Consider the following 12,062-nt stretch of genomic DNA (forward strand, 5'->3'; position numbering starts at 1 on the left):
CACCTCTAAAACTTCCATTTCTAAAGCTCCAATGACTGATCACAAAAACAACGAGAAAGAAAGGTTACTGGAAGTTTCAAGTATTGTTCTTCTGTTGTGGTTCCGTGGCCGTGCCTCCACAGTGACTACTCCACACCTGCTCATCATCATCTCGTCACCTGCAGCTCATTATAGAGATTATTTATTCAGAGATGGAGCCGTCGGCAAACGCCAGATTATTGTGCCTCATGAGTGAGATTCTGCCAGCCCGTGTATTTGCCTCCCTGCCAGTCTGCTCACCTGACGGCCTGTTCTCCTCCCCTCCATTTATCCCCTCTTCACCATAAGAATAAAACCCAGTTCACCACTATTTTTGTGTCCGCGCTTGGATTCTGCAAAGCCCCTCCAGTTTCACATCTTCAATTAAAAAATAATTTCAGGTATTCAAATTGATGGGGGAAAAAAAACATTTAGAGTTTTTTCAAGAAGTGGTAATATGTCAAAACTAAATTAGAGAATTTTCTATTAAAACTAGTAAAAAAAATCATGTAAAGAAAAACTAAAAAGAGGAAAAGAATCTGTTTTATGAAATCAGTCAATGCTGCAGTAACTCATCTGAAGACAAAGAAAACGTTTGTTCTTACAGGAAAAACGCTCAAGGAGCTTTCATGAGATCAAGAAGAGAAAAAGAGAAAACACAGCCTAGAAAATAAGAAGACAAAGTGAGTTTGTTAATCCAAGAAAGAGAGTAAAGATAGCAAAATGATTGAAAAGGAAGTTTATATGTTTGATAGTAATCTAGACACATTAGCTGATCCCCTTTGGACTAAACCAGGTTTCAAATTTCATACCTACAGTAGATAATTGGTTGAAGGAATTCTGCTGCAAACTTAGACATTGAAGAACTAGAAGCTGCTGTCAGGAAGCTTCCATCCAATGAAGCTCCCGGTACTGATGGGCTCACAGGGAAGGAGATCAGAAGTTTCCTGTTCCAAGACATTCTGGAAGGTAGTAAAGGTCAGCAACGTCTGCCCCCCATGAAACGAGGCCTTCTCACTTTAATACCCAAAACACATACTATATAGACGACTTTTGGATCATTTGCTGCCGATTACAATCCTCTCCGCTGTGAAACCAGGACTCTAGATTCTGAGCCCAAAAGCATTGAAGATCAAGATGGCAGCATGTTCTTTTGTCTGTGAAGTGTCTGTCTGTTTTTGCCGTTTTTAAAATGTTTTATTGCATCTTTTTTTATTTTATCTTTTTATACTCGGCAGTCAATATTTTATGGATTGTATACTCGTGGATTTATGAATGCTGTTGGAATTTGACGACTGCGTCCTCCTGGAGCTAACAGGCCTGAGCCTACAACATCCACCTGTGAAGTTTGTTTTCATTCTGAGGTCTGTGCTCTTCACTTCTGGTAAGTGTTTATATTTGTGGATGATGGCATTACTTTTTCATTTATGTGCCTATCGGCCTTTTGGGATCATGGGATGGGCAGTTGTTTCTGGGCCTATAGCAGGAGAACTGAAAATCACCTTGATCTGAAAGGTATTTGCTACCAGTGCACATGCTCTGTAGCTTTTCTGAGTTCAGAACAGCCACTGACTGTTTGATTCTGGTATAAACTTGATACCTGCTTTGCCCAGAGACCTGCTTAAACTTCAGTGTATCCTTGCTCTGTAGAATGATGTCACTTGTTCACTCAGTGGAGAGCTCTGTCTTACTTTGCCATGTCGAAGCAATGAGGAAAAATCAAATGTGAAAAGGAGAACGCTGATGGTCTTACTTCTGCTTTTGTCAGGAAATGTGCAGCCACATCCTGGCCCTGAGCTGTAATATTCCCAGACTCCCTCTGATTTCAAATCATTGTCTGGTGTTTAATATGTTCATCTTAATGTGTGCAGCTTAGTACCAAAGATGGACTTGGTCAGAATTTAATTCTTGCAGGTTTGTTGTTCCATAGAAAGCTTGATATGGATGAGTCTAATGTTTTGAACCATTTTAATGGCGGTTGTGTGGAAATCATTGAGAAGAGATAATTAACCTTGGGTAAGATTTTCATTTTAACCGTGGCTACCTTGCCCATAAGGGACAGAGGCAGGTTGGTCCAGCGTGTTAGATCGTCCTGTATGCTTTTCAGTAATGGGGTGTGGTTTAGCTGCACCAGTTCTGATAGTTTGGGGGAAAAGTAGATACCCAGATATAAGATTCTGTCGTAGTTAATGATAAAACTGAAGTCCTGAATTGCTTCAATGAGCATTTTTTATCATTAGGTTCCTTGTTTGATTCTGCAGGAATGTCCTCAACAAACTCTTGCACAGAATCCCCCATGTTTTCTGGGGACCCTTCAACTTTGTACCTTTTACTGTGCATGAAGTGCATAAAGCCTTAAAGGCATTGGGTCACAGAAAACCTCCTGGGCCAGACTTAATGGAGCCTTACTTTTTTCAACTGACAGCAGATTTTATTGCAGAGTTTTAGATTTAGTTAAGGATAGCCAGGTATGATCAGTTAGTGGATTTTACTAAATTTTTCTAAAGCTTTTGATTCAGTTGAGCATCCAGTCATTCTAAATACTTTAAAACACTTAGAAATTGTCCCAAAACTTGATTAATATATCATATAAAGACATGGACAGTGGTGAGGTTTTGGTACCTGTCCCAGATTTATGCAGACAGGGCTGCTGTTCTCCCTTATTGTTCATTCTGTTTGCTGAACTTTTAGCAATCATGATTAAAAATAATAACATTCATTCATTTATCTTCTTCTGTTTTATCCCTTTCGGGGTCACAGGGCTGCTGGAGCCTATCCTGGCCACTTATGGGCGAAGGCAGGGGGACACCCTGGACAGGTCGCCAGTCTGGGGCAGGGTCACACATATCACACACATATGCACACTCACAATAACAACTGTGGACAATTTAGAGTGACCAATTTACCTATGAAACATGTTTTTGGACGGTGGGAGGAAGGCGGAGTCCCCGGTAAAAACCCCACATGCACAGGGAGAACATGCAAACTCCACACAGAAAGGTCCTCCATTGGTGTTCTGGTTTAGCCGGGACTTGAACCCTGCTGTGAGGCAAGAGTGCTAACCACTGCACCACCGTGCAGCCACAATTCACTTTTATGGAATAATACATATATTATTGAAAGTCTTTGTTTGAAGGAAATTGGTTGGAAAAAGGAGTTTGGCCTATTTTGTTATTTAATGAACGAACACAACATTAAACATGAAATTCTCACTAAAACTCCAGCTCAGCTAAGAATGTTCTTCAGAAATGAGGCTCTCTGTGTGGAACGGTTATGTTTGGGAGAGATGTGGGCGGGGCTGTTGAGGATGAATAAACCCCCCCACCTCCCCCGCCAGCTGACAGCCCCCCACAATCAGCGTGCCAAAGCTCTTTCAAATGGCATTTTTTCATCTGATCCTGATCTACAACGATGTGAATAAAGACAAACTCCGTTTTAATTATATATTGCCGCCCCCATCATGAGAGAAATGCTACCAGAAGATGATAAACAAACCCGGTTCTGGAGCGGCTCTACAGGACCTCATGCGTCCTGACGCGGCCTGGATGATCAGACTCCGTTTACGCACAACTTCCTAAGTGGGACAATCTTAAAATAACAAATACATTGTTGTCCCACAGGTGACTCCACAGTCACTCCCCCCCCCCCGGGCCCAGTGAAAGGGCTCGTGCCTTAAGTGACACGAGGACACGTCCGCGCGCATATCTGTAACGGCGCAACACGTCTGAAGACAGGGCGACCAATAGAAAGCTGCCTTTCCCTTAACACCCCCCCCCCCCCCCCCATATCATATATTATCGTACACGTGCGCGATCACGCACACCTTCCGCGCGCTCAGCTAGGAGAGTCTGTGACTGTCGTGGAGTTCACCTGTCCTGCAGACTGAAGGCTCACCTGTCCTGAAGCCCCCCCGCCGCTGCCCTCCAGCATGGTTCTGCCCGCTGCCTCCCGCCTCCTGAGGACCGCGCTAAGGTTCCGCGTGGCTCCGGTGGCCAACGTTGCTTCTAAGCCCGCCAAAGAGAATATCAGTGGGAGGGTGAGTCTGTTGTTCTGGGTGGGGGTGGAGGTGGGGGGGTGCGTGCCCTCCATCGCGCAGTATCTTGACTTCTGGTGACTTTGCAGACGTGCGTGAAACTTTCTCTGCGTGTGTTTTCCCGCAACAAGTGACTCTTCTAAGCCTCTGATCCATCCGCGTGTGTGTTGTATGCTGCGCGTGCGCGGCTGTCACTCTCGGAAAGTGCGTCGGAGTCTCGCCATTGTTCCGCCCAAACTTATCACGTACACACTTCTGCCACACATTAATAGTCTGCTCTGCGCGCGGGAGCTGCGCTTGGCACTGGAGCGACTGTGCGCGCGCGACCGTGCAGGTGACAGCCGCGACCTTGAGGGATAAAAACTGGATCATGGTTGGATCCAGCGTGCTGCTGTTGTGTTTAGCCTCATGGACAGCCCGCGCACGCGCAGCCTGTAGATGGGGATCAGCGGGTTGGCTTTGATTGGTGGGATTTGATGTGCTTCAGTGAAAGTTGACCCGCTGTCTGCTGTCCCCCAGGACCAGACCATCGCCATGACAACCATGTTCATCACCATCCTGGGTCCCTCTGGCTGGATTCTGGCTCACCTGGAGGACTACAAGAAGAAGGAGTAGACCAAAGCTGACCGATACTTCAGTTGCTGAAGCAGTTTTTCCAAGTTTGGTCGTTATATTTGGTTGTTGTTCCAATAAATGCCTGAACATGAACCTGTTGTCATTTACATGCCTCAGCAGAAGACTGTTTACCGCCTCGATTTGTTCCAGGAGAGGAGATCCTTTAGCTCTGCTCATCACACACAGCATGTCTTCAGTGTTATGGTCACTTTTACAGTTTCTGGTTCTGGTCTGACGCGGAGCTGCACGAGTTCCGTGGTCAGAAACGAGCAGGAACTGTGAAAACTGCTGACGTCACGGGCTCAACCATCGCTGACCATCAGCAGTAGGCCGGCACAATGCATCACAAATTTACAGTTATCGTGATGACAAGCCTTACAATACACAGCGCAAAAATCAGCCAAAATTGGGATAAATGGTCAACTTTAAATGTGCTAAAACAATCTTATGGCAGCTTGACTTATTTAACGAATCAAAGAAATCCATTTATGTATTTGACCAATCAGATTGAGCCCTTTTGGTAGATGTTGGCCTCCTATATAGGCGAGGGCCATTTAGAATATCATTTTTAAACAGTTGCAGTGAAATGGAAATTATGTTTTTGGTTGTTTTGCTATTTGTTCATGTATCCCAAGTTAAATCATCAGCACAATATTGATGACTAATATCACATATTGCGAGTTTTCTTCACATCGTGGGCCCTAATCAGCACTGATCTTCAGGGAACAGATCAGACTCTTTGACTTCAGGAGAGGACAGATCAAGGATCTCTCTGGAGGAGCTGATCAGGGGGCAAGAGCCTGTGCGGCTGGTCTGGGCTGCTGTCCGGTGGGGGCTATTGGGGGTGAGGGCTCAGATGGTGGGTAATCTGTCTGGGTAAACACTTGTATAGCGCCCAAGGCGCTTTACAGTCAGCGCCCCTACAGTCTGGCGCCAGCCCTCCACCGGGGGCGGGGCGGGGGCCTCGGTGTCTTGCCCAAGGACACTTCGAGGAAGGAATCGAACCCGCAATTTTCTGATTTGAGGTTGACCGCCCTTCCACTGCCCCACGGCCAGCCTGTGGGGGTGGGGGGCAGTGTATTTTCCTGAGTTGTCATTTGACCATACACATACAGGTTTCATGCACATCTTTTCCATGCGTGCACGTCAGCCAAAAACCACGTAGAAGTCCCCTGGAAGCTGGATCTGACAGGAGCTGAAGCGGCTCCAGAGGCTCTGAGGAGAAAGGCTGAGGTGAGCTTTTCTGCTCCAAGTCTCTGACTCGGACTTTGCTCTGAAACAGCAGCCTGTCAACAATTAACTAAGTGCTCAACGGTTACATGAAAATGTCCCACACTGTAAATATGCTCATCGAAATGACATACGTTTTCAATATGAATGATTTGATCTGTAAAAAAACAATTTCTGAGGAACTGAAAGTTACCAAAAACATGTCAAAGTGTAAACTAAAGGAGGTGACAGTCTACGATGAAACAGTCTTGGTGTTTCAAATCATTTTTAACCCTTGTGCTATCTTAGATGACCCCACCCTTCCATTGACGTGTTCTCCCTACCATGACAAAGGTGGATAAAGGTGGAAAGATTTCATGTAATCCATGGACACCAGTGAATATCACAAATCATTGAAGAATAAAGGTTCAGAGCACTGTCTAGTGGGTCTAGATGACCCAACTCCCAATGGTAAAGTGCCTAGGATAGCACAAGGGCTACACAAATGAAATCCTCCTTTTTAGAGCTCCTACGTCTGCATGGAGAGTCTGATCGATCGATGGGTGACCTAAAGGACAGGGCTTTCTTTTCCGTTGTGGTGGTGTAGTGGTAGACCAGTAACTCTGAGGGGTGAAGACGTCTGTGAAACGTGAATGCTTGAACAGTTTGTCCATCACACATGGAAAGTTTCCTGTTGGATCATCCTGTTACCACAGCAATAGTCATAAACAGAAGGTCATGAAATATGGATGTGTACAGTTTCATCACAGAGATGATGGGAAGCAGGAGAAAAAAGGTAGCAGAGTACATGTTACAGTGAATTTGAGTCAGTTCCAGGTGTTCTAATGTCAGTTTATTGATCAATTTTACTTTAGTAATGCATCATGTTCTGATATTCATTAACGGTTAACCCTTGTGATATCCTATGGGGTCCAGATGACCCCTCCCTTCCATTGACGTGTTCTCCCTAACATGACAAAGGTGGATAAAGGTGGAAAGATTTCATGTAATCCATGGACACCAGTGAAGATCACAAATCATTGAAGAAAAAAGGTTCAGAGCACTGTCTAGTGGGTCTAGATGACCCAACTCCCAATGGTAAAGTGCCTAGGAACAAGGGTTACACTTTTTTGTGCAACAAATTAGGACCCTCTGAAGCAAATGTTTTCAATTTCCCACTCTGATCATTGATCTATTGTCAGTATTTCCAGGGGTCTTTTCATTACGATTAGGATGTTTTCTCTGCAGAGCACCAGGAGTTCATCAGAAATTCACCTCTGAGTTGTGGGCGGGACAGTTGGCACAGAGTAAGCCCGAAGTCATTTCCCATCATCACTTAAAAAAAAAAACTTTAACAAATGTTGCACATACAAGATGCCAAACACAAAACTCCACACTGTCTGCAAAATACAATTTTCACGTTCGCCAGGAAAATAACCAAAATTCAAAGAACCATAATAATGACAATGTAAAAAGGATTAAGCAAAAATAATAAAGGCAGTTTCTAAAGAGACCATGTTTCATCTGTTCTGACAGCTTTTTTGTTGGGAGGATTTTATACTGTTTACATACAGCAACATTTCTTTCTGGAAAACATAAATATGGGTTTTTTTGTTGGCATATTTACACTTGTGTATAAAGAATTTAGCCATACTTATAAGTAAATAAAATACATGTATTTTCTCTGCATTAAATCTCCCTTGTGTAAAATATCCAAGAATAATATGCGCATAAAATAATCTTATCATCTTCACATAGATGAGTTCTTATAAAATGCATCAAATCTTTCCAAAATACTTGAGTGAAGGAGCAAAACTCAAAAAGATGAGGCTCAGTTTCTGGTGAGAAATGACAAAATGAACAGTTTATGTCCAGATCTGTTTTAAACTTGGTAAAGAAATGTTTCACTGGATAACATTAATGAAGAATCCCATCATCCCTTTGTTTACACTCTCTCCTTCTAGCTTACCGCCCCTCACAAGCCCAGGCTAACATTAGCGGTGCAAAAAAAATTGCGAGCAAGCAGCCCACCACCACCACCGGGGAGTTCAGAGCACCCCAACCACAAATCAGAGCCCCCTCAAGGGAGACCCGCCCCACCACTCCAGGCAACCACCCGCCCGACCCACGGGAAGTCCAGCAGAGATTAAGGCAGGGGCCAATCCCCCCTACTCAAGAGGGACTTCCAGGAGAAGTAGGGGTCCCCCATGACCCGGTAAACACAGCAGGAGTTCGCATGGGCCCATGCTCCAGGGTGACGACCAGGACTGGCACCACAGGGGCATGGACACCCCCAGGCTCAGATGTGATGTGATCCCCGGCTCCTGGTCTAAGAAATCAGGGATCCCTCTCCCTGCGTGGAGAGAAGGCCGCCGGGCCAATGAAGGCACCTCAAGGCACACGGCCCCTGGGGGCCTCATAAGATTGGTCCCCCCCGCTTCATTGTATAATGTGTTTGTGTTGCAGTGGATATGATCTGTCCAGTTCTGGGGGGTATTCCAGAAAGCAGGGGGGTATTCCAGGAAGCATGTTTAAAGTACCCTGACTTTAAGCCTGAACTCTGGCTGAAATCCGCCTGAACTTGTTTACTCGGGGTATGTCGGTTCCAAAACACCGGCTAAGAGTAGCGTAATTACGCTCGACTTGGTAACCCTGGGTTAATGCACGTGCACAGCAAGTAAATAAAGACATTCTCAATAGATCGCAGATTTCTGGAGTCCCCATGGAAACATGTGGTGAAAAAAAAAGAGAGACGGTATACTTCAGTGAGACGGAGTCGGAGATTTTAATGCAGCGTATGAAGATTATACATCCATCAAAAAAGTAACACGGCTGCATCATCAAAAGAAAGAGTTTCTGATTGGAGAAACAAAACGGACAAAGTAAACACATGAGTTTCTGATCTTATTTTCATTTTCATTGTGACGCATATATATAAATTATCCAACTTAAATGAATTAATTCAACTGGAAACAAGTAATTGAGTTAAATTTATTCAACCAAATTTCTTACGTCTAGAAAACTAAATTAGTGTTTATACAACACAAATTTACATATTTATCTAACTAAATGTTGCATTGCTCCAATTCAATTAATCTTTTTTTCATCTTAATTTATTGTAATTCTTGAACTCTCATATGTCTAAGTTTGAGCCTGCAGATATACTTATTTTTATAACAATAAAACGAAAAAAAAATATTCACGGAAGGTTCTCATTTCAGCACTTGACAGTAGGGGTGCGATATAAACTCATCCTCCTCTCCCTCCCTCTCACTCATGGTGCAGAAAGAATTAAACAAAGTAGGGCAAAACACAGTAAAACAGCTACAACTAAACACATTTGGTCAAAAACCGACACTTTAACCCAAATCCGTCCAGACAGGAAAAGGGAATGGTATCCTACAATCCCTTGCGGTGCCGATCTAATAGCAGCACCAAAGTTACACCTACTTAATTGAATTAATTTGAATGAAAGTAAAATAACTGTCTGATAACTATGTGTTATTTTTAAACTGACTTAACTAAAAAAATGATTTATCTTAACTGAAGCAAATAATTAAGTTACATCAATTTAAATATTTTATTTTTCCAACATCCAAATGTGGTCTTATCACCCTTTCTCACGGTGGAAAAAGTATTATCTGAGCTTCTTCATCCACTTCATCATCTTCAAATGGACACGCCATGCTGCTTCACCTCTCTGAAAACAGACTAACCTTCAACTAAACCTGCTCCAGACCAGGTTATGTTCAGAGCATGAGTTGCTATGGCAAATTAATTCAATTAAGTATAGGTGTAACTTTGGCGCTGCTGTTATTATTAAGGGAATTGTGGGGTACCATTCCCTTTGCCTGTCTGGATGGAGTTGGGTTTAAGTGTGGGTTTTTGACCAAATGTGTTTAGTTGTTTAGCTGTTTTACTGTGTTTTGCCGAGTTATTTGTCCTGTTTATTTATTTCTGCACCATGAGTGAGAGGGAGGGAGAGGATGATGAGATTATATAGCAACCCTACTGTCAGGTGCTGTAATGAGAACCTTCCACGAATATAATTTCTATTTTTTTATTGTTATAAAAATGAGAATATTTGCAGGCTCAAACTTAGACATAAGAGAAACTCTTTCTTTTGCTGATGATGCAGCCATATTACTTTTTTGATGGACGTATAATCTTCATACGCCGTCATTAAAATCTCAGACTCCATGTCACTGAAGGATAGCATTCTCTTTGGTTCTCCACGCGTTTCCATGGTGACTCCGGAAATCTGCGATCTATTGAGAATGTCTTTATGTACCTTCCGTGCACGTGCATTAACCCAGGGTTACCAAGTGGAGCGTAATGACGCCAACTCATACCCGGTCTTTTGGAACCGACATACCCAGAGTAAGCAAGTTCAGGCGAATTTCAGCCAGAGTTCAGGCTTAAAGTCAGGGTAGTTTAAACATGCTTCCTGGAATACCCCCCAGATCCAGATTCCGGCTCAGACCAGGAAAACAAAGATGTTCATGGATGTATTTGTCTGACAGTGGATGATCAGAAAGGGGCGGAGCAGGAAGCTGGTGGTTCGCTGATTGCAGCAGCTACATTGGTGCTAAAAGCTTTTTCTGCCCCTGATTCACAGCCATGGATGTGCAGATTGTGCATATAAAATATAAGCATTTAGCCGAAAACCGCTAGGTCTGTGGAGAGTGTGGATGTGTCTGTTAGCCTGGGGGCGGGGCTGGCAGCAGACTCTTCCTGGAAGGGGCAGTTCTTCACTGGTCTATGTCATAATGTGAGAAGCCACTCGTTTTTGTGGATTGGGAGGGTCTGGTGATCAGAGAGCAGCTTTTTAGAGGACGACTCAGAAATACATGAACAGATCCAAATACAGCCTTGAGGTTGATTATAGTGGAAAAAACACTTAAAAGCTAAAAAATGATTTTACATGATATAGGCTCTTTAGAAACCACAGGTAACATTAATAACAAAAAATCATAACTAAAGTTCACCTCAGTACTTTGTAATGTAACCCTTCTTTCAATGTCAGAGGTCAAATGTTTCCTGTAGATCTTCAGGAGGTTTGCACACCTGTCAGCCAGGTGACAATACAGGTGAAGAGAGAAGAGACATCCTATAGCATCAGCTCTGTGTGGGACAGAGGTCGTGATTGTTTGTTATTATACATCATTTAAAGTGATTGCTGGAGTCCCTCTTACCTTTTTGTCTTTAACATTTGAAGTGTTTCTATGATAAACATCACAGACCAAACTCAGACTTAAGTTGGACGATTTGCAGAATCAATGACTGATGAATCCAGTTATTGTTACCCAAATGTATTTGTGATTCCATCTACACTGCCCTGCAGAAGTACCAGTAACCCCCCGCATTTTTGTCTCTTTTGTTGCTTTCATAAATCACTCACGGTCAAGAAGATGGGTCTTTCCACAGAATTCTACAAAGTAACGTCAATGAAACAAAAATATGAAATGGAATAGAACTGTTTGCATAATTACCCCCCCCCCCCCTTTAAATTGAATGGTCTGATTCAATAGAAGTCCATCCAATTAGTGCTGATAGTTTCATAATTAGTGAAATGAAGATCACCAGAGTGGAGTGGGTGTGTCCAGAGTGACAGTTATAAAACACCAGGCTGTGAGGGTCCAGAGTCTGGTGGGGGGGGGGGGGGATTCCTGACTACCATGAAAACAGAGAAACACTCCAAGCAACCAGAGAAAGGGGTTGCTGAAAGGTACAAGTCAGGGGACGGATACAAAAACATTTCCAAGGCATTGAACATCCTCATCAGTTCAGAAGAATATGGCACATGTGTGAATCTGCATAGATCAGACCCTCATGAACCGAGTGACCGTGCTAGTAGGAGACCTGTGAGAGACGCCACCAAGACTACGGCTACTTTGAAGGAGTTACAAGCTACAGCTGCTGAGACGGGAGAGACGGTTAATATAGAAACTTCACTGCTCAAAGATTTATGGGGGAGGGGTAATGAGAAAGCCACTGATGAAGAAAATGCAGATTAAAGCTCAACTAGAGTTCCCCAAAAGGCATGTGGAAGACTCCATGACCAACCGGAAGAAGATCCTTTGGTTAGATGAGACCAACATTGAGCTTTTTGGCCATCAGACAAGACGGAAAGCAAACACTGCACATCATCAAAAATACAGCATCCCCACTGTGAAGCATGGTGGTG

At 43.5% G+C, this 12,062-nt stretch overlaps 1 protein-coding gene across 1 annotated transcript; it reads left to right on the forward strand.

Moving 5' to 3' along the window:
- Positions 1–3,786: 3,786 nt before the first annotated feature.
- On the forward strand, positions 3,787–4,759 carry cox8b (cytochrome c oxidase subunit 8B). Its single transcript, XM_023955526.2, has 2 exons — positions 3,787–4,054; positions 4,571–4,759. The coding sequence occupies exons 1-2, from the start codon at positions 3,947–3,949 to the stop codon at positions 4,664–4,666; spliced, it is 204 nt and encodes a 67-aa protein (XP_023811294.1). The 5' UTR covers positions 3,787–3,946; the 3' UTR covers positions 4,667–4,759.
- Positions 4,760–12,062: the final 7,303 nt, after the last annotated feature.

The sequence above is a fragment of the Oryzias latipes genome, chromosome 6 (assembly GCF_053564925.1).
Source record: "Oryzias latipes strain Hd-rR chromosome 6, Olatipes_Hd-rR_3.1".
Lineage (NCBI taxonomy): Eukaryota > Metazoa > Chordata > Actinopteri > Beloniformes > Adrianichthyidae > Oryzias > Oryzias latipes.

Bases quoted from the DNA above. Each gene is read 5' to 3' on its own strand.
- cox8b (XM_023955526.2), top strand. From the start codon at position 3,947: ATGGTTCTGCCCGCTGCCTCCCGCCTCCTGAGGACCGCGCTAAGGTTC. The intron at 4,055-4,570 runs GTGAGTCTGTTG...GCTGTCCCCCAG, and splicing joins AAGAGAATATCAGTGGGAGG to GACCAGACCATCGCCATGAC.